We start from the raw sequence: 23,333 nt of genomic DNA, 5'->3' as shown, positions 1-23,333 counted from the left end.
CCCGGTCCGGTACGGGGGCAACACTGAGGGTTGCGATCCGTTGCCGGACACGGAAAAAAGACAAAAAAAAAAAAACTGGGGAGGGGGGGAGAAGACATAACAACTACAATTCCTTGAAGTTGATACAACAAGCAAACAGAAAGGACATTGTTAGGTGGGAGGGGGGAGAGGGAAGAGAGAGGGAGGTTTCAGTAACACAATTCAGGTCCACAATAATCAACCACATTGTATATCGACAAAATAAAATTTTTTTTAAAAAATGAAAGGTATATGGGAGAGGATTAGTAGCAGACTAGACAATACAAAAGAAAAGATTAATGAGCTTGAAGACAGCAATAGAAATGATCCAAAATGAAACAGAGAGAAAAGAAGAATACACACACACACACACACAAAAAAAAAAAATTGCTCTAAAAATTTGTCTATTTTTAAAAAACATGAAAAGAGCATCAGTGAGTAGTGGGACAGCATCAAACAGCCTCACATACATGTAATTGGAGTCCCAGAAAGCAGGCAGGAGTGGGGGAGATGTTTGAAAAAATAGCGGCTGGAAATTTTCCAAATTTGAGAAAGGAAGCTCAACAAACCCTAAGTATAAGAAATGTGAAGAAAATTACATGAAGGCAGGTTACATTCAAATTCCAGTAATAAAGAGCAGCTCTTAAAAATAGAGAAAAGGTCTCATTATATACAGAGCAGCAATAAGAACAGGAGCAGACTATTGAAAATGTGCAAGCCAGATACAGTGGAATTATTGAAAGAAAACTCAACCTAGAATTCTATACCCAGTAAACACTTTTCAAAAACAAAGATGAAATACACCTTCTTTAGATATACAGAAGCTGAAAGATAAATGAATAGGCACTAGCAGACGTGCACTGCTAGAGATATTAACCTCCTTCAGGCACAAGGAAAGTACCAAATAGAAATGAGGATCAACGCAAGGTAATGGAAAGGACTGGAAATCATCAGTATGTGGATCATGTAGAAGAAGTTTTTGTTTTTGAAAGTTCTTTGTAGAAGATAATTGACATTTTGTAGGAAATAATAAGAATGTATTGTAAAGTTGGTAACGTGTAGAGCTGAAACATACAACAACAGTAGCACAAAGGAAGGGAGAAGAGCATAGGGTGAGGTGCTCAGAGGATGTTTGCAGCGCTATAGCATCACTTGAAGTAGAAGGATATAGAATTAACTCTGGGGAAACCACAAAAATGACAATATAAAAAGTTACAGCAAAAAGGCCAACAAAGGAGTTAAAAAGGAATCATAAAAATAATTCATTGAACAGTAGGCAGAAAAAGAGGGACATGTGTTCAAGTCTCCTATGGCCTCACTGATTTTCTGTCCACTTGTGCAGTCACTTACTGGGAGACAGGCTTTGAAATCTGCGACTGTGGTTTTGTGCCTGGCACAGATGAGACACAGAAAACAAATGGCAAGATGACAGGTTTAATCGCATTAAATGTAAATGGTCTACACACTCCAATTAAAAGGTAGAGATCATCAGATTGGACCAAAAAAAAGCCCAACTATATGCTGCCTTATAAAAAACACATTTTAAATATAAAGACACAAGGTCTGGCCCGTGGCTCACTTGGAAGAGTGTTGTGCTGATAACACCAAGTCAAGGGTTAAGATCCCCTTACCAGTCATCGTTTTAAAAATAAAATTAAATAAATAAATATAAAGACACAAATAAAAGTAAAAGAATGGAAAAAGATATAATCAAAAAGGTGATAATCAAAATAATGACTAATAGAGCTCTAGTAATATCAGACAAAGTAGGTTTCAGAGTACAGAGTATCATGATAAAGGAGATGATGTCATAATAATAAAGATAATTCATCAGGAATACATAACAATGCAAAATGCTTATGTAATAACATTTAAAATACATGAAACAGCTTTAAATGATAAGCAGCCTAATAACAGCTTTAAAATACATGAAACAAAAACTGATACAGCTGTAAGATAGACAAATTCATAATAACAGTCAGAGATGTCAATACCTCCCTCTCAGTTAATGATGAAAAAGAAGAGAATCAGTACCGGTACAGTAGACCTGAACAACAAAATCAACCAAAGGGATCTAAATGGGTGTGTAGAATACTTCACCCTTTGGCAGTAGGATGTGTCCACTTCTTTAGAAGTGAGCATGGAACATTACCAAGATCCACCTTATTTGGGGCCATAAGACAAGTCTCAGCTTTAAAAGAAAGTCATACAGAGTGTGATCTCTAACCACAATGTATTAAACTTGAAATCAGTAACAGGAAGAGCTTTTGGATAATCCCCAAATATTAGTATTTTTTTTTTTCCTTTTTTTGTCTTTTTTCGTGACCGGCAATGGATCGCAACCCTCAGTGTCGCGCCCGTACCGGACCGGGACCAGCAACAGGATCGCAACCCTCGGTGTTGTGCCCGCACCTCGCTCAGCCAGTGAGCGGCCGGTCTGTATGTGGGATCCGAACCCTCAGCGGGAGCGCCGCTGCACCCCCAAGCGGCACACTGTAGCAGTGCGCCACCGGGCCGGCCCCAAATATTAGTATTTTTACCAGAATTAAAATGAAAATGCAGCTTATCAAAGTTTGCAATATGCTGGGGCCGGCCCGGTGGCGCACTGCTGTAGTGCGCCGCTTGGGAAGCGCGGTGGCGCTCCCGCCGAGGGTTCGGATCCCACATACAGACCGGCCTCTCACTGGCTGAGCGAGGGGCGGTAGCATCACCGAGGGTTGCGATCCTGTGGCCGGTCCCTGTCCGGTACGGGTGCGATGCTGAGGGTTGCGATCCGTTGCCGGTCACGAAAAAAGACAAAAAAAAAAAAGTTTGCAATATGCTGCAAAAGCACCCTTTAGGGGAAATTTATAGAACTAACTGCATAAATTTAAAAAGAATAAAGGTTTCAAATCAATGACTTCAGCTTCCTCCTTAAAATACTGGAAAAATAAGAACAAATGGAACCCAAACTAAGCAAAAGAAAATGATGAACACTGGAGTAAAAATCAGTGAAATAGAAAATAGAGAAACAGCAGAGAAACCAATGAACCCAAAAATGATTCTTTGGGAAGATCAATAAAATTGCTAAATCTCAAGCCGGACTGGTCAGGAGAGAAAAAAGCAAGGACGCAAGTTACCACAATCAGGATAAGAAAGTGGGGTCACTGCGGAGTCACAGATGTCATTTAAAGATAGAGTAATATTGTTGTGATGGTTGATTTTGCAGCTGCTTGACTGGGCCACAGGGTGCCCACACATTTGTCAAGCGTTGTTCTGGGTGTGTCTGTGATATCTTTGGATGAAATTAACATTTGAATTGGTAGACTGGGAAAGCAGATGGCCCCGACAATGTGAGTGGGTACATCCGGTCGAAGGCATGAACAGGACAAATAGGCTGACACCTCTCCCCCAGCTGCCCAGTAAGAGGAATCTCTTGCGTGGCTGCCTTGAACTGGGATATTGGTCTTGTCCTGCCTTCAGATGGCTCTTCTTGAGTCTTGAGCCTACCAGCTTTCAGACTGAAACTTATACCATTGGCGCTCCTGGTTCTCCAGCTTACTGACTGCAGTTCTTGCCTCTGTAATTGCACAAACCAATTCCTTTATCTCTCTCCCTTCCTCTCCCCTCCTCCTCTCTCTATATATACACACACAAGCGCTCATGTACACACATCCTGTTGGTTTTGTTTCTCTGGAGAACCCTGACTAATATAATTATGAACAACTTTGTGCTAATAAATTCAACAACTTACATAAAACAGACATATTTGTTTAAAGACACAAATTACCAAAGTTCATTCAACAAGAAATTCGTAACTGAATAGCCCTAGATCTATTTAAGAAATTGAACTTATAGTTAAAAACATTCCCTGCCATTCCCCCACAAAAACTTCTTGCCTGTATAGCTTTATTTGTGAGTTTGTCAAAAGTTTCACGAAGAAATAAGTTCTACACAAACCCTTCAACTCAAGGAAATTTAATTCCAAATTTATTTTGAGGCCAGCATTACACTGGTACCAAGACAACATAACAAAGATATAACAAGAAAAGAAAAACACATACCAGTATCACTTATGAACATAAATGTAAAAATTCTGAAACAAAATTTTAGCAAATTAAATATATGTGAGACCAAGAAGAGTTCATCCTAGGGATAAAAAGCTGGTTTAATGTTCCAAAAATCAATTGGTGTAATTCACCATATTAATGACTAAAAAGGAAAAATTATATAATCTCAGTAAGCACAGAAAAAGCATCTGACAAAATTTGACATCTATTTCTGATCAAAACTCTCAGCAAACTAGAAATAGAAGGGAACTTCCTTCATCTGTGAAAACCCACTTAGTAGTAAGTAAATAAAGGCTGTTTCCTTGTAAGATCGGGATCAAGGCAAGCCCACTCCTAGAATTTCTGTTCAGCACTGTGCAGGAGGTTGTAGACAGGCAGTGAGGCAAGAAAAAGAAGCGGTATACACATTGTGTGGGAATCCTGATGCGTCTAAAGTGAAGCTGTTAAGGATTGATGAGTGATTTAGCAAGATTGCAAGACACAAGATCAATACACAGAGATAAAATTGTACTTACATATGCTACCAATAAACAGAAACTGGATGCTTAACAACAGACCCCATTTAAAATAGCATCTAAATGTTTTAAACATTAGGGGTAGATCTGACAGGAGATGTGCAGGACTCTACTGAAAACCACAAGACATCACTGAGACATGAGACAAATAACAGAAGACCTGAGTAAGTGGGGATGGATCCTGTGTTCATGGGTGAGAAGCCTCGGTATTATTAAGATGCCCCTTTTCCCAGAATTGATCTGTAAATTCAGTGCACAAGCAAAAATGTGAAGCTGGATCTATACCTCACAGCATGCACAAAAATTAACTCAGAATGGTTCATAGCCCTAAATGTAAAGCATAAAACTGTAAAACTTCTAGAAGACAACATAGAGGAAAAGCTTCACATCCTTTGGTTGGGCAAAGAGTTTGAAGCACTGAGAACATGATTCATATAATATTTTGCTGTCCAAAATACACTATTAAGACAAAAAAATAAGTGACAGACTGAGAGAAAGTATTTGCAAATGACACCTCTGGTAAAGGACTTGTGCCTAGAATATAAAACAGCTTGCAGACTCCATAAGAAAACAACTCAATTTTAAAATGGACCAAAGATTGGGACAGACACGTTACCAAAGAATTTTTCAGGTGGTAATAAACCCACGAAAAAAATGTTTAACATCATTAATTGTTAGGGAAACACAAATTAAAATCACAGTGAGATACCATATACAGGTGGTAATAAACCCACAAAAAAAATGTTTAACATCATTAATTGTTAGGGAAACACAAATTAAAATCACAGTGAGATACCACTATGCGTCTGTTAGAATGGCCAAAATTTAAAAGACTGACTACACCAAGTTTTGGTGAGTAGGTGAAGCAACTAGAACTCGTACCCTGCTGGTGAGAGCATAAAATGGTACAACTGTGAGAGGAGTTTTTTACAAAAGCTGAACCATGGCTGGCCAGTTAGCTCACTTGGTTAGAGCCAGCAGTAATAACACCAAGCTCAAGGATTCAGATTATCCTACAGGCCAGCCACACAACAAAAAGCTGCAGCTAAACGTATGCCTACTCTACAATCCAGCCATTTTTCTCCTAGGTGTGTACCCAAGAGACATGAAAACGTGAAAAGGAGGACTCATACACAAAGTTCATAGCAGCCATTTGTATCACCAAAAACTGGAAGCAACCCGTGGTCCGTCAGAGGGTGCATGGATAGACAAATTGCGTGTTCATACAGTAGAACTCTCCTCACAATGAAAAGAAATCAACTGTTGATACTCGCAACAACAGATGAGTTTCAAAACAATGATACTGTGTGAGAGAAGTCAGACCAAGAAGAGTGCAGACTGCATGACAACCCACTCAGAAAGTTTTAGAATGTGTGAGCCCCTTGAGGTGACAGCAGAGGGAGCCGTCCCGAGGGTGCAAGGGGCTTTGGGACAGATGATCTGTTCATCATCAAGATTGTGATGATGGTTTCACAGATAAACAAAACTTGTTAAAACTTGTCGGATTATATACTTTAAATACATGTGCAGAATTGTATATCAGTTATTTGCAAAACATATACCAATAGTGGGAGGGTACATTGGTATAACCTTCTGGAGTAAAATTTGGCAATATGTGTAAAATTTTTAATGTGAAAACTTTTGACACAGCAGTTAATTCTAGATTCTAGAATTTATTCTGTGAAAGTAATCGAGTGATTGCCCAAAGATGTATGTGCAAAGTTGTGACCTACAGAATTGTTTGTAACGGAAACACTGAAAAATAGTCCCACTGGTCCAGGACAGATTCGTTTATGTTCAAGCACACACAAAACCAATTCTTGTGGAAGATTTGAGCACAGTTGACAGAAGCAGGACTGGCACTTGGCTCTCTCTGAGAGGCATGCCGGATTCTGCAGAGGTCTCAGGAGGGGCTGTGCCTGAGGCTGCTGCAGGAGAGCCATCCCAGGCCAGGCCTGAGCCTTTCCCTTCAGGCTCACACACATCGGCCAGCCTTGGAGGCAGGAAGGATGTGCCGGGGGAAGGCAAGTTAGTCAAATAAAATTTAATCCTTTGTTTTGGTTTTATCATCACAGAATTTGGTTTGTTTATTTTTACAAGGGAGTTCAAAAACAGGAAGCATAAATTTTTTTAGCAGCTCTTTATCAGATATTCTGTATTTTCATTGTTTCGAAGGATATGACCTGTGATCCATCCAGAGAGCTGTTAAATAAATGTAACAAGCAGAAGGTTGGCAGATGTTTATGATTGCTCTTTAAGCAGTGTAAACACACAGCTGTTTTTTTTTTTTTTAAACCCTTTCTCTGCATGATAATTTCTAGAATAGGAAAACCGTGAAGGACCTAACTAAACATGCAATAAAGGAGAGGCATGTTGGTGCCGAGGACCTGCCGGGGGTGGCGGCCTTTGCTGCAGAGATGAGCGATGTGGGTACGTGTGTGCGCGGGGCTGAGAGAAGAGCAGTTAAGAGGACTTGTGCCTGGAAGATGGGCACCTTGAGAAACACACCCTGCTGCAGAGGCATGTGGTGTCTGACAGATGGCCACTGTCTCATCTGTCTGGAGGCCAAGTGAAGACTTGATGTTTTAGGTTACTTTAAAAACACTTTTACATTATGGATGATTTTTGCCATGTGATCTTTTAAACTATTGTAGACATTTTAAAATCATGTCTCTAATATTTTAGATGATACTGTATATACAAAGCAGGAGAATAAGTTGAATGGCCTGTTTTTTCCTTGTTAGAAAGCTCAGCCCATTTTCCTGGCTCTGCATAGTGAAGCACAGATTACTCAAGGGGACACGCTGTGCTCTGGCCTTGTTGTGGTCATGCTGAAGTGCTGTTCCCCGTCTGTGGTTGTGGGTTAGCCTTTGAGGCAGCCATGCTCTAATGCCCAACCTAAGTGAGGACTACTCAAGGGGACACGCTGTGCTCTGGCCTTGTTGTGGTCATGCTGAAGTGCTGTTCCCTGTCTGTGGTTGTGGGTTAGCCTTTGAGGCAGCCATGCTCTAATGCCCAACCTAAGTGAGGACGTATTATTCTACAGCTATTCAAGCTGTTTGACCTCTGACTGGAACTGTTTCTCCACTTTGCATACAGTAAATGAAATGCAAATCTCTAATGCAAGAGATAAGGAATTTTTCAATCCAGTGCTAAATGAAAATCAGAAGTTAGCAGTCAAAAGAATTCTGAGTGGTGACTGCCGCCCACTCCCATATGTTCTTTTTGGACCTCCTGGAACTGGAAAAACGGTGACAATAATAGAGGCGGTTTTACAGGTAAGGACCGTGGTACCACAGCTCCTCTGGCCCTGTGCTGCTGTCACGTGCTTCCCTCTCATGTGTGCCTGTCTTCAGGAGGTGTTAGTTTATTTATTTATTTATTTATTTTTTGTCCTTTTTGTGACCGGTAAGGGAATCGCAACCCTTGGCTTGGTGTTGCCCGCACCTCGCTCAGCCAGTGAGCGTACTGGCCATCCCTATATAGGATCCGAACCCGCGGCGAGAGCGCCACTGCGCTCCCAGCACCGCACTCTCCCGAGTGCGCCACGGGCTCGGCCCAGGAGGTGTTAGTTTAAATTGTAGAATGAGAGTTGTAAAGAGGTTGAGAATCCTAGCTATTTTATACTATTTAGTTAATTTGCTTATGTGAATACATAGGATTTAGAAAGCTTATTTCGGGCCGGCCCGGTGGCGCACTGGATAGTGCGCCGCTTGGGAAGCGCGGCGGTGCTCCCGTCCGAGGGTTCGGATCCCACATACAGACCGGCTCCCGCTCACTGGCTGAGCGAGGCGCGGGAGCAACGCCGAGGCTTGCGATCCCGTTGCCGGTCCCCGGTCCGGTACGGGGGCAACACTGAGGGTTGTGATCCATTGCCGGACACGGAAAAAAAAAAAAGACAAAAGACAAAAAAAAAAAAGAAAGCTTATTTCATAACTTTAGAAGTTCTTCATTTTTAGAATAGTAAACTATTCAATTACATCATGGAATTTTGCTACAGAAAAGAAGTTACCTTTACAAGTAGCTAAAGCTACCATTCTTCAGAAGTTTCGGGTATCTCTGTTTATATTGGAAATTGTATGTATGAAAATATTGTGTATTTAGTATTTTTGTCGTTCAGGATTCAGATTAGCAGACATATGTTGAGTGCCTACCTCAGTACAGTACTGCAGGCTGGACACATGACAATCTGACTCAGTTTCTGCTTTAGAAGATGGCTTAGGATCTTGAAGAGCACAGAGAACTTTAGCACCTAACCTTGTCACTTTCGTGTTCCGTGGGCCCATGTCTCAGAGATGTCACGGGACTGACGTCCGAGCCCATGTGGCTGTGAATGGACCTGTGCATATGGGATGTGAGACGCAGATTTCCACTTTGCAGCGTTGATATTTGTGATCCTTGGCTTCTTTTGTGTCTTTGATGAAGGTACACTGTGCTTTGCCAGATAGTCGGATTTTGGTCTGTGCACCTTCCAATAGTGCCGCTGACCTCGTATGTCTGCGGCTGCACGAGAGCAAGGTGCTGAGGCCAGCAGCCATGGTCCGGGTGAATGCTACCTGCAGGTTTGAGGAGGTGAGCCCCAGGCACAGGGGAGGCAGGGGAGCCTGGGAGCACCAGGGCCACCTCCTTGGAGAGTAGAAAATGCCAAGACGGCAGACAAGGGCAGGAGGCAAGAGGGCAGACAGAGAGTCGGCACAGAAAGTCCTAGTGGAGAAACCACTCTGCCATGAGCCAAAACCCACTGTTCAGCAGTGGAGTTTTATTTCTGAACATTTCATGACATCCTCACACACTCTCTGTGAGTTATCAGTCCTGTCATGGCCATTCTTAGCTTTGTTAAAATCTCATGTTCCCCTTTTATCTGATCCCCAAGTGTATTGTTTTCTTTTTAGTTCTGTTTTATTGGTTTAGCTATAAGTATCCCTTTAGGGAAATTATAAGTTCCTGGTTCGCGTATAGAATGGAAAAAAAAAAAATTGAATCTATAAAATGCACAAAGTTCCTGGGAAGTTCTGTAGGATTTTATGTTATATCCATGGCTCTAGGGTCCACAAGACATCAACTAAGTTGGTACAAAAATGTAAAATATTTTAACTTCAGAAAACAATCTTAAACCATTACTTCATCATAACTAAAAAGTGATAATAGAGCAAGATTATCTTTTAGAATTCCTTTCAGCTTTGCGATTCTGCCCGATTTTTTTAAAATGCTTAATAATTTGGAAAATAAACTGACTCCACCTCTGCCCCTCGCCAGACAATTATTGATGCCATCAAACCATATTGCAAAGATGGAGAGGACATCTGGAAAGCATCACGCTTCAGAATAATAATCACAACGTGCAGCAGCGCAGGGCTTTTTTACCAAATTGGATTGAGGTAACTGCTCAGCATCATGTGGGGTGCAGGGTCCCACAGGGTGAAAGTTTCTGTCCTCTTAAAGCTCACATCTGAGGGGGCCGACGACACAGAGGGTGGGCAGTGGAGGGAGGAGGCAGGGCTGTGGGTGAGAGGGACCAGGCCAGGCATGGCTTCTCTAAGGGACAATGTTTGCACTGAGACCCCAAAGACTCAGAGGACCCAACAGTGGGTTGGGCGGGCAGGTGCATGTTAACCCAAAGGAGATGGAGCCAGAGCCTAGCAAGCAAGAAGAATGGGGTGAAAGGACTGCGAAAGGAAGCCCAGCCCCAGTGGGAGCTGTGGAAAGGCTTCTGAGGGGGCAGTGGGTAGCTAAGAGGGGGTCATTGGAAGGCAGGCTGGCTGGGAAGCAGCTAAGCTCTGTGAGGTCAGACCGTGTGGGGCCATGAGCCCACTAGTATGGGGGGTCTGCAGGGGATGTGGAGCGTGGTGTGCCAGCACGCATTGGAGGCAGCTTCCCAAGGACACTCCTTGAGAGCTGGAGGAAGAGCTGTGAGCCAAGGGGGGTACCGAGTGAGGCAGCAGGCAGCCCCCTTCAGTGATTGATGAGAGCCTAGCAGTGTGGGGCAGGCTGAGTGAGAGAGGGAGCATCTCACCCCCCACTGACAGTCCAGAGACAGACCCCTGTACCTTCTGGCTGAGTCACCCCAGGGTACTATCCAGCGTTTCAGTGGCTGTGAGGGTGACCACCAGGAGGTGGGCCTCAGCTGGGCCGACTCACGGTCTCACCTGCCTCCGCCGTAGGCTCTGTGTGTTTATCAGCACTACACAGGCAGAGGCCAGCAGCTGCCCAGGAGCTGCATGTGATGGTCAGGCCTGTCACCACATGCTGCAAATGATGCTATCAATAAATTTTAGTTATTCTCACATATACAGACTATTATTTCATTTAATCAGTATAAAAAATGATTGAAAAGACATTTCATTTTTTTTTCAGTTCATATCTTCAACGTCTACTGTGCATTTTACACCTAGAGCACGTTATATTTCAGACTAGCCACTGCGAGGTGCTTGAGCTGCGTGTGGGTAGTGGCTACTGGATTGGACAGAACGGGTCTAAACAAGAGTGAGGGTTTTTATGTTAACGAGCATTGATGAGTCAAAGCCTTATTGAGATAGAGAAACATCCAGTGGGAACAGACCCAGCCTCCTCTGTTTCAGGGCAGAGTCTTGTTGGGGTGCAGAGGCTCCACTCGGGGGGAGGGCAGGGCTGGCGTGTGCACGGTGTGGACCCTACTTCTGTGGAGCCAATGACTACGTGGGAGGAGGAGGTGGCCAGCCAGGGCAGGTAGCTGGTCTAGAGATTTTTCCCAGGCTGGAGAGGCAGAGGTGGGCGGGTTGGCGAGGGGCGCTGGTGCCATGGGAAGCTTCAAAGGTGCAAACGAGGAGCATCGCCACCTGGTGGCGGTTCTTGGGTGACTGCGGTCACTGCTGGTATGGAATTGAAAACTTGAATTTTTTTTTTTTTTTTTAAAAAGATGACAGGTAAGGGGATCTTAACCCTTGACTTGGTGTTGTCAGCACCACGCTCAGCCAGTGAGCGAACCGGCCATCCCTATATATGGGATCCGAACCCGGGGCCTTGGTGTTATCAGCACCGCACTCTCCCGAGTGAGCCACGGGCCGGCCCGAAAACTTGAATTTTGAAAGAAGTTAACAGGAGATGGGAATATGGAAGTATGCTGATTCCCGTGTCTTTCAGGGATGAGTATCATTTGTGCAGTCGAGGGATTGAGGTTTACAAATTCAGGCTTGCACATTAAAGATGTAAATTTGTGAGGAGTGGAAATAGGAGCATGTCAGCCCTCACCCCCAGGAGCAGAAGCCTCCCTGGCACCAGTCTGACCGTGGGGTCTCATCTCATGGTGGGCACCCGAGGCTCAGCAGTAATGGAATTTGTCTGGGGTCTGGGGTCAGGTAGGGGAGAGCTCAGGCTAGGCAGTCAGATGGGCGGGGGCCCACGGTTTGTCCCCATGGGTGTTGGCGTGGCTCAGGCACATTCTCTCTGCCCTCAGTCTGTTTCCTTGGGCAAGAGGAAAGGTGGCGCTGCCTCATGGCTGGCCATGGGGAGGGTCTGGAGTGAGGGCTGGCCCAGTGCTGTCCCCGGGGCTCCCGGGGCTGCAGCCTGTGGCAGAGCAAGTCAGCAGTGTGCCCTGGCTGAGAGCAGCTCTTGAGCAGAGTGGAGAGGAGGGGGCAGGTGGAGGGGCAGCCACCGTGTGTGAGATCACTCATGGTCACCCAGCACTGAGGACGTGACCTGCCCAGGGTCACACTGCTGGGAAGTGGGTAGAGCCAGGACTCACACCGGGCATCTTGACCCTCACCAGGCAGAGATGCAGAAGCGAGAAAAGCATGCATCACATCCCTGGGGGCCGCCCAGCACGTGCTTGCGGTGCCAAGTTCACAGCACCCTCACCCTTGTCCCCTCCACGTCTTTCTGTTGCTCACAGAGCAACAGATGCCCTGTGGACTCCCTGCTCCTGCACTACCCTGGCGGCCGCTGTGGGCCCAGGTGCTGGCAGGAGTTACCATTTAGAACATCTTTGGCTCTAGAGTTGGACACTTCACACACGTATTTGTGGACGAAGCTGGGCAGGCAAGTGAGCCAGAATGCCTGATTCCTCTGGGGCTGATTTCAGACATCAGTGGCCAGGTAAGGCCTGCTGCTGTGTGTGCTGTTTCCTTATTACCCTGTGTCCTGCAGTGATGGGGTCCCATGGTCCCGTAATGGACTGTCACGGCCTTAAAGGGGTCAGGTGAAAGTTCAAGTCTCCAAGGGGCCTGGGGCCACAGACTGTTCCTCAGTCACAAAGACTAGGGGGAAGAGGCCGCCCTGTCTTGACTCATTCATGTGTAAAACAGAAGTTGAGAACCATCCTCTGTATTGGGGAGACAGCAGTGAAGTCATCAACTGTGATTCCTGCTCTGGTGAGCCATTCCCCACATACCTGAGACAGGAGGGACAGGGCCCGTACTATTGGTCCTGAGCTGGGGTCCTTAGCTGTTCTCCCACCTGATTCTCTGGCCCTATGATAGTGAGGTGGGCATCATCCTTCCCCCCACGTCCTCCCAGTCAGTCGGGGTGGTTATCTGGCATCTGCTGTGTGGACATTTCAGGATCCTCCTGAGCCCCCATTGGCAGGATCTGAGGACAGGTCCCATACCTCCTGTCTGGGTCACCAGGCACTGTGAGTCAGGGCACGGGAAGGGGCTGTGGGAGGGAACAAAGCCTAGTCCAGCTGGAACATGTGGCATCGGGGTACAGCTGCCTCACAAGGCCACGGGAACCATGGTTGAGGGATAAGGGATGGTCAGCAGGATGGTGGCCATGGTGTGGGACATCCCAAGAGAGAGCATCAGGGATAGAGGCTGGGTGGGCTGCCAGGGCCAGGCACATACAAACTTTAGGAGATAGGCCACTTCCGTGGCTCTTAGTGCTTTGCGAGATAAGCTGGAGAGAAAGGCAGGCTGCCAGACCAGGGACTGCAGGGACAGGCAGGTGGAAGCTGTGCTGAAGGAGCTGGTGTCTCCCCTTTGGTTTTTCCCGTTTCCACCGCCCTGGTCTGGGCCATCGTTGTCTTGCATGAGCAGTTCCAGCTGTGTCCTCCCTGGTCTCTCAGAGTGACCGCAGGGCCAGCTGGCCCCAGCCCATGGGAGACGCTGGCTGCTGCTCAACCCTTGCAGCCATTTGCCTCCACCACAGCTATAACTGTGCATGACTGTGCATGTATCACTGCATGAGCTGAGCTGCCGGTTTGTGTGCCACAGATCATACTGGCCGGAGACCCCATGCAGCTCGGCCCAGTCATCAAGTCCAGACTGGCCATGGCCTATGGGCTGAACGTGTCCATGTTGGAAAGGCTGATGTTGCGGCCAGTCTATCTGAGAGATGAAAACGCTTTTGGAGCCTGTGGTGCATACAACCCCCTGTTGGTAAGCTCGCACACTTTATCATATAACTTACCCACATGAAGCCAGAGCAGAGCTGGGTAGAACAGTGGGAGCTGCAGGGGTGGAGTCACAGGGACAGGCCAGCAGTCAGGGCAGCTCCACTCATGTGCACTGAGTCACATCTGCAGGCAGAGGCCTGTCACGCCCAGAGGACAGGTGAGGAGCTCCCACCACCAGCAGATACACCCACCACCCTCAGCTTCTCCACTCTGAAGGGGCTCTGCCCTGAAAGGCCCCACTCCCTCCCTCCCAGATGGGACTTAGGCACCTTTAACCTGATCTTAGGTTCCAGGAACTAAGAAATGTGCCTCGTTAGGGTCCCTCATGGGGGTCAGGGAACTACAGGCAGTCTGACACTGATGGCTGAGCTTCTGTGGGGTCAGATACAGGAAAAGATGTTAAGTCTGTTTTACTTTGTGCTGTAGTTTGGATGCCCCCTCAACCTCACTGAAGTTTAAATCCCCACTGCAACTGTTGAGGGTGGGAAATCCTATTATGGTAATTGAAAGGTGGAGCCTTGAAGAGGTGATTAGATTGTAGTACTATGCCATAGTGAATGCATTAAAAAATGGTGGTCAGGGGCATGGTTCTTAGGGCTTTAAAAGAAGAGCATGTGAGAAGCTGTCTCTCTGCTCTGCCATTTTCTGCCATGTGAGACCCCTGGGTCAGTGTCACCACCACCAAGATCCTGACCAGATGTGTTCCCTGCACAGTGGACTTCCCAGCCTCTGAAACTGTAAGCAGTAAATTTCATTTTCTTATAAATCACCCAGTTCCAGGTTTTTTTATTTTTTATTTTTTTAAAGATGACCGGTAAGGGGATCTTATCACTTGGCTTGCTGTTATCAGCACTATGCTCAGCCAGTGAGCAAACTGGCCATCCCTATATAGGATCCAAACCCGTGGCCTTGGTGTTATCAGCACCGCACTCTCTCGAGTGAGCCACGGGCTGGCCCTTAGGTATTTTGTTATAAGCAACAGAAACGGAATAATAACTCTGTTAAGTAGAAAAAACAGGAAGTAACTTTTGTAACTACCTAAAAGAAAAGAGAGGCCATAGGGAGTGGCTCTCATCTGCATGGGAGTCCTCCATGGTCTCCTTGAGGTGCAGGCTCTGTTCCCAGCCGACCTCAGGTCCAGCTCTGAGGGACGGGCTTTGGAGTCCACCTGTGGGAACCCCAGCACGCTGTGTTCAGGAGCTTTGGATCTCTAGGGTCCATCATTAAATGGTGAGCCTAGTAGCTGTATTCTCTTAACTCCTATAATATAAAAAAATTTTTCTATCTATTTATATTACTAGTAGTAACATTAAACAGAAAATGAGGCGTGGTGATCATGGGCAGATCTTCAGGCAAATGGCCTGGGATCTGTTCCCAATGGCAGCACCTGAGCACCTTACCCCATTGGAAATATAAAGAGGCAGGAGTGGAGCAGAGTCTGGGTGGGAAGGTACGTCAGGGGCCCCTTAGGAGTCTCTGAGGAGACCGGGAAGCTGCCCCAGGATGGGAAAGCCTCTGCAAACGTCTGCTAGACACAGCGAGGGCACCTAAGAGCTCTGCTGCCCACTAAAGACATATCTAGTGCTCCAAGTATCCCCATGCCCCCCAGGACCTGCCAGCTGCCTTTGTAGAGGGCCCACCTGGGCCACGCAGTGGAGGACTAGCATGTTGCCGCCCCGACCCCGCAGCACGGCTTTCAAAGTGCACACACGCTCCTCATGTGGCCACAGGTGCAGAGGACCCTGACCCACAGAAGGTGGAGGCTTTGTCTTGTGCGGGCCTGGCCAGCATCCTGCACCTGCCCTCTCTCCCCAGAGTGGCCGAAGCCACAGTGAGCCCCTGGGCGCAGTGTGCCTCCTTTGTCTTGCCCTGGTCACCTGCCCGTGTCCAACCAACACAGAGACCTTGTGATACCAGGCCAAGTTTGGAGTTTTGATTAGCATCTTGGAGGCTGGACATGTGTAAACTCCAGAATTACAGTTTGTTGTCCTGAGTCAGGAGAAGCCGTGGGGCCAGCCGGTGCTCTCATGCTGGCACTAGAGAGGAGCACCTGCACCAAGTGGACTTCCAAGACCAGTTGGAGGCACAGAGAGAGGCTGTTGTTCCACATACTGGTGACATCGTCATGGTCCCCATTGGCTCTGCTGAGGAGGGCCTGGCCTGCTCAGGGCTGGCTCTGCCCACCAGTCATGTTGTCCATAACCATCCTGTCCTCAGGCCCTGCAGCCCAGCTGAGATGCGGCTTTGTGGGGCTTTATTGAAAGGCCGGGGTAACAAGACGGTGGGTTCCGAGTGGAGCTGGCAGCACATGAGGGAGACACCGCCTGACTATGGCCCGGCTGCCAGGTCCTGGGTGGTAGGAACCGTCTGCCCCTGTGAAGAGACTCCTCAGCAACATCCAGACCCAGGAGAGGAGCAAAGAGAAGCTCCTCTCCTCCTCTCCCCCTCTCCTTCCTGATGCTCACCTTTTCTATTGAAATAGTCCCTTGGTGCGACAGGCTCTGAGGGGCCTGGTCTGGTGGCAGATGACATGCTGGGAAGGGAGGACATGCGGGAGCAGGGCTGCCCCGTGGCGTGGTGGTTGAGGTGGGTCTCACATGTGCCACACATGGCCTCTGTCCCTTTGGCAGACACTCCATGCGCACTGACTCCGTTTGACCTATGGCTTGTCTCCTCCTTGCAGGTCACAAAGCTTGTGAAGAACTACAGGTCCCACGCTGCGCTGCTGGCACTGCCTTCTCGGCTTTTCTACCACAAGGAGCTTGAAGTCTGTGCAGACCCCAAAGTGGTGACCTTGCTGCTGGGCTGGGAGAAACTACCTAAGAAAGGCTTCCCTCTCATCTTCCACGGCATGCGGGTGAGCGAGGCAGCATGGCAGGAAGTCATGTGCTGCAGGGGAGCAGCCACAGAGGAGCAGGGTGACCACATGGTGCTGTTCCTAGTGTGCTGTCTGTGTTCACTACACGTGCTTTGTTTAGTTGAGTCAGTAACCAAGCATTTCTTGGGTGCCTGCAGTGGGGCACACACTTTTCTGGTCTCAGACTGCAGAAAATCTCAAGACCAGGTGCTGCCTTCTCCTGTCAGATGAGTCCCTTGTAGAAGGGCTTAGCAGTGGTGCCTGGCCCAGTGTGGGCATTGCAGGGCAGGGGCAAGCACTGGGTTATGGGAAGGGAGAGCCAGGCCACTGTGAGGAAGAGCTCGTGCATGGAGGAAAAGGCAGGGGAGGACAGGGAGGCTGGGCAGCAGGACCCTCACTGCCCCCACCAGGGTGTTTCCTCAAGTGAGAACTGGGCAGGAAAGGGGTCAGCCATGTGCCGGAGCCCAGCTCCAGGGGCATAAAGGGCGATGGGAGGACAAGGGCCTCCCTCTCACCAAGGCCTCACAGAGGGACAGGGTTAACTAATCAGTAGCCAAAAAAAATTACAAGTGTTCACTAAAATCAGAAAGTTTATATTAGGGGGCCGGCCGGTGGCTCACTCGGGAGAGTGCGGTGCTGATAACACCAAGGCCACGGGTTCGGATCCCATATAGGGATGGCCGGTTAGCTCACTGGCTGAGCGTGGTGCTGACAACGCCAAGCCGAGGGTTGAGATCCCCTTACCGGTCATCTTTAAAAAAAAAAAAAAAGAAAGTTTATATTAGGGGGCCGGCCGGTGGCTCACTCGGGAGAGTGCGGTGCTGATAACACCAAGGCCACGGGTTCGGATCCCATATAGGGATGGCCGGTTAGCTCACTGGCTGAGCGTGGTGCTGACAACACCAAGCCGAGGGTTGAGATCCCCTTACCGGTCATCTTTAAAAAAAAAAAAAAAAGAAAGTTTATATTAGGAATTTGATTGTTAAAACCAGAAATAAAGTTTTGCATGAACCTCTCAAAAGAAGGGGATTCAAGTTATCCAAGATTAGGGCTGTACCCAGACAGGACAGGGAGATCTGTTGTTGGCACCCCTCTTGCGACCTGGCTCTCTGGGTACAGGAGTCCAGGTGACAGTGCTCAGCTCTGTTTCTCTCTGTAAATTCCTTGAGGATCTGTCCAGAGTGGGTGGAGTTGTGTATGCAAGTGGCTGTGGAGTGCCCACCCTTTGGATGGGAGAGAGTTCCAAGAAAAGGGGGATTCTCTGGTGAGGCGGACACCTCAGAGCATGGCCCGCCCTGAGGGCCGCCCATCGCTGGTTGTCTGATGCTGTTCCTGCCCCGGGAATGCTCTTCCTCCACTGTCTGTCCTGCTGGTGCCACCTGTCCACAGAGGCTTTCCTGTGAATCTGGAAAAACAAATTGGGAGTTGTGTTGGAGGGGATGAGACATGACAGTATCACTGTAGAAAAAAATGGTAAAGCTTTACGTGAGTGCATAAAATAAGATAGGCGTGTTCATGACTGGAGAGACCAGTGTTTTAAATATGTCAGTTCTCCCCAAATCAACACATACTTGCAATACAAATAAAAACAGGTTTTTTCATGAGAAACTGTTCACAGAATGGGGTTGTAAATGTGTGAAAAGTTTCATGAAAGAAAAATGAGTTACTTAGTTTAAAAGATAACAAAATATACTACAAAGTTATAGTAAGTGGAAGTGTACAGTATAAAAACAGTGTATAGTTGACCAAAAAAGGCGTGGGTTTGTGGAACAGAGAGTCCAGAAACACCAATTATTCTGGGCCCTGAGGATAAAATGGTCGGGGAGGGGAGGGCATGTTGGTGCCAGCAGGGTTCCCCAGGGCTCAGCTGTAGAGGTCCACTCCCACTGCATGACCAGAGAGGGCCTTGTCCCCCACTGTGAGCTGGCTGTGGTGTTCTGGCAGGCCTGGCCTTGCTCACTCTCACCTCGTTGTCAGTTCATCCATCTGGGTGAGCTCTGAAAGGACCTGTCCACTCACTATTGTGCCCACCTATGCCTCAGACGGCTCTGTCAGAGGGAGCTCAGTAGAAGGTGTCGCACAAACACCTATGGGAGTGGGACTGAATGCCCAGGACCAGCCATGAAGGAAGCTGTGGTCCTGCCACTGTAAAGAAGCTACACTTGAAGTCCTGCAGCCACAGCAGACAGGCCGCTGGTCTCTGGCTTCTTGTCGCTACAACGGCAGAGTTGAACAGGACAGTATGGCCTGTGAAAGCCTAAAACATTTACATCTGGTCCTTTACAGAAAAGATGTGCCAATCTCTGGTCTCATGAAAAATCAGCTCTGGACTTACATATTCTCCTGTTTTCTGCCTGGTTATTTTCAGCCTTTATCTTTAATTATTTTCCCTTACTAAGTTACCTTTTTTGTTTATCTCTACTAACCTTATTGGATTTTTTTAATTCCCATAAGATGAACAGTCAGCTCCTGCCTTATTCGTGTGTTGCATCAGGAGGCAGTTGTGACCACAGTGCCCTCACCTGTCTCACGAGGTCCACCTTCCATGGCCTTCCAGACCATGTGACTTCTGCTCTGTTTTCTATTTTGATTCAATTATTTTATTTATTTTATTTTATTTTATTATTTTTTGGTGGCTGTCCAGTACAGGGATTGAACCATGGACCTTGGTGTTACCAGCACCTCACTCTGACCAACTGAGCTGACCAGCCAGCCCTGCACCTTGGTATATTAATACTGCCTTTTTCTTTTCTTTTTACCTGATGTTTCTTTGCCCTCTATTTTCATTCTTTATCATTTTGTTTTTGTTGTATTTCTTAGGAGCAGCCAGGTTTTGCATTCAATCCAGTTTGAGAGTCTGCTTTTTGTGAGATACGTCATCCCAGTCTGTGGGGATTTAACTTTAACCCTTCAGCTTCACCTGTGTTACTTATTGTCGTTTTTTTCCTTTTCCTTATTTTTTCCAGTTGATTGCTATTCACTGAATTTTTTCTCACCAATTTAGAAGTTCTGCTATAAATTTTCATTCCAATCTCTTTAAGTTACTTGAATCATTTGTTGTAAATCTAAAGGGAAGATTACATATGGCTCAACAACAAGCTATGTGTATCCTGAGAATTAACCAATTCTTACTGCTTTATCTGGTGTTCACTTTTTTTTAACTGTGGTAGAATACATACACACAAATTGGCCACGTTAACCATTTTTAAGTGTAAAGTTCAGTAGTGTTAAGTACATGCACACTGTTTTGAAATCAGTCTCCATCTTGCAAAACTGAAACTCTACCCACTAAACACTCCCTGTATTAGTCTGTTTCTGTTGCTTAGAACAAAATACCTGGAACTGGGTGATTTATAAGAAAATGAAATTTGTTGCTTACAGTTGCTTAAAGTTTGTGAGACTGGAAGTCCACAGTTCGGGGAACACATTTGGTGAGGGTCTTGGTGGTGGCAATAGTGACGATGATAGTGAAAATGGCAGAGCAGAGAGATAGAGTAAGCGCCTCATTCACTCTCCTTTTAAAGCCATCAGAACCATTCCCATGGCCACCATTTTTAATGCGTTCATTAGGGAATGGTCCTACAATCGGATCACCTCTTCGAGGCCCCACCTTTCAATGACCATAATAGGATTTCCACTGTCAACAGTTCTAGTGGGGCTAAGCCTCAGTGAGGTTGGGGGCATCCAGTCTCCCTATCCTCCTCACCCCGTACCCCTAAAAATCACCATTCTGCTTTCCATCTGGATGCTTTTGACCACGCTGTCCCTTGTAACTGGAATCTTATAGTATTTTTTTGTGACTGGCTTATTTCACTTGGCGTACTGTGCTCAGGGTGTGCCCATGTTGTAGCACATTGCAGAACCTCCTTCCTTCTTAAGGCCGAGAAAGACTCCACTGTGTGTGTGTGGACCACATTCTGCCTCTGCATTCATCTGTGGACACTCAGGCTGCTTTCGGGTTTTAGTTATTGTGAATGATGCTGCTATGAACACGGGTGTACAGAGATCTCTTTGAGACCCTGTGTCCAGTTCTCTTGGGTGTGTACCCAGAAGTGGAACTGCTAGATCGAAAATTAGAATATTCTATTTTTAATTTTTTTAGGATCTGCCACGCTGTTTTCCATGCAGCTGCACCATTTTACATGCCCACCACCAGTGCACAAGGCTCCTAGTTTCTCCACAGCCTTGCCAACACTTGTTATTTTCTGGTTTTTTGATAGTAGCCATCCTCTTGGATGTGAGGTGGTATCTCATTGTAGTTTTGATTTGCATCAGTGATATTGAGCAGCTTTTCATACCCCTCTTGGCCATTTCTATATATATATATTACTTTTGTTATTTGTATATTTTCTTTGGAGGAATGTTTATTCAGGTCCTTTGCCCGTTTTTGAATTAGGTTTTTTGGTTTTTTGTTGTTGAGTTTTAGGAGTTCTCTATATATTCTGGATCTGAATCCCTTATCAGATATATGATTTGCAAATATTTCTGCCTTTTTGTGAATTGCCTTTTTACTCTGTTGAGGATGTCTTTTGATGCACAAATTTTTAAATTTTGATACAGTTCAGTTTTCTCTTTTGTTGCCTGTGCCTTTGGTGTCATATTCAAGAAATCATTGCCAAATCCAAGTGTCATGAAGATTTTGCCCTATATTTTCTTCTAAGAGTTTTATAGTTTTAGCTCTTAATTTTAGGCCTTTCACTTATCCTGAGTCAGTTTTTGCATATATTGTAAGTAAGAGTCTGGCTTCATTCCTTTGCATGTGGATATCCAGTTTTTCCAGCATCGTTTGTTGAAAAGATCCTTTCTGTATTGAATGGTCTTGGCACCCTTGTCCAAAATCACTTGATATACATGAGGGTTTATTCTGGGCTCTCTATTCTACTCCATTGTCCTATATGTCTCTTTATGCCAATACCACACAGTTTTGATTTGTAGAAAGTTTCAAAATCAAGAAGTGTGATTCCTCCAGCTTTGTTAATCTTATACAGTATTTTTTTAGCAATTTGAGATCTCTTGAGATTTCATATGAATTTTAAGATGGGTTTTTCTAGTTCTGAAAGAAAAAAAAGTTGTTGGAATTTTGATAGGGATTGCATTGAATCTGTAGATGGCTTGAGAGCCCCATGTTGGCTGACCTCAGCTGGCTGGCCTCCTCGTCACCCCGTGCCACCTGCTCTCGCCATGGCTCCCTAGGCTTTGGCCACACCGCTCGCTCGCTCTTGAAGAGCCCCATGTTGGCTGACCTCAGCTGGCTGGCCTCCTCGTCAGCCCGTGCCACCTGCTCTCGCCATGGCTCCCTAGGCTTTGGCCACACCGCTCGCTCGCTCTTGTCCCGCCCACTGCGGTCCTCCAGCTCACGCCTGCTCTGCACATCCTTCCATTGACACAAGCCTCACTTACGTACAGCAACTCTTCCTGACCTCCCTCTCCATGTCATCAGTTCTCAAGAGATAGAGTCCTGTAAACCATCTTTCTTCTTTGTAGCATTTAATATGGTTGTGAGCAGTTTTTTAACTATTTAGTTGTATCTTCCCTGCTGGAATATAAGTTCTGCATGGGAGTAGGGATTTTTTCCTGTCATATTTACTGTGTATTTCCAATACCTACTTTAGCTCCTCGATTACAAGCCCTTGGTTATCATCCATTGAGTAAACAAAGTTTCTCTCCTAATTAACTCAGGGCAATGAGGTACGTGAAGGAAGAAGCCCATCGTGGTTCAACCCTGCCGAGGCTGTCCAGGCCATGCGCTACTGCTGCCTCCTGACCCGCAGCGTCTCCAGTCAGGTGTCCGCCAGTGATATTGGTGTCATCACGCCGTACCGGAAACAGGTATGCCCTGCTCAGACGCAGCCCCACTCTGTGACGCCCCACAGCCTGCTTCTTTGGTTTGGGAGTTCCATGGAAGACAGAAACAAGCTCATCTTTTAAAGAAGCAGAACCACAAGGGGCCAGCCTGTGGCTCACTCGGGAGAGTGCGGTGCTGATAACACCAAGGCCACGGGTTCGGATCCTATATAGGGATGGCCAGTTAGCTCTCTTTGGACAGCGTGATGCTGACAACACCAAGTCAAGGGTTAAGATCCCCTTACTGGTCATCTTTTTTTTAAAAAAACACATTTGTGTGAAGCTCTGAACATGAGGTCAACAAACTGCCACCCACTGGCCGGTTCCAGCGTGCTGCCTGCTTTTCTCCAGGCCAGAACCTAGAATGACTTTTACATTTCTAATCGTTACATTTTGAATGTTCATATAAGGACCCATGTAATATCCTTGATATTTTACTGTCCCTTCCCTCGGGAATTGGGAGTCGGTCCGTGGAACCTGGAAGGGGGAGTGGGTGGGACAAGAGACGCAAAGGAGGGAGGCAAGACAAGGATCTGATCAAGCCTCGTTTTATTGCCTCACACAAGCTTCTTATATAGAAGTGTAAAAAAGGGGAAGTAGGGGGAGAAAAAATAAAAAAACAGAAGTTGTTCAGAAGTCTTCTCAGAATCATCACACCCGAGCGCAGCTTAGTTCTTGTGGTC

The 23,333-nt window shown here is 46.5% G+C and overlaps 1 protein-coding gene across 1 annotated transcript in view; it reads left to right on the top strand.

Moving 5' to 3' along the window:
• The window catches only part of MOV10L1 (Mov10 RISC complex RNA helicase like 1), a 57,895-nt gene that overhangs the window by 22,920 nt on the left and 11,642 nt on the right, over positions 1-23,333 (top strand). The window contains 8 exon segments of the mRNA XM_008568950.1: positions 6,904-7,012; positions 7,682-7,860; positions 9,008-9,154; positions 9,839-9,960; positions 12,553-12,652; positions 13,768-13,932; positions 16,633-16,806; positions 22,486-22,635. Coding sequence (XP_008567172.1) covers positions 6,904-7,012; positions 7,682-7,860; positions 9,008-9,154; positions 9,839-9,960; positions 12,553-12,652; positions 13,768-13,932; positions 16,633-16,806; positions 22,486-22,635 — 1,146 coding nt within the window.

Source organism: Galeopterus variegatus, unplaced genomic scaffold (assembly GCF_000696425.1).
Source record: "Galeopterus variegatus unplaced genomic scaffold, G_variegatus-3.0.2 Scaffold454, whole genome shotgun sequence".
In the NCBI taxonomy this organism is placed as follows: domain Eukaryota; kingdom Metazoa; phylum Chordata; class Mammalia; order Dermoptera; family Cynocephalidae; genus Galeopterus; species Galeopterus variegatus.
Note: the sequence above shows the minus strand (reverse complement) of the source record. Positions and strands in the feature narration are given on the sequence as shown.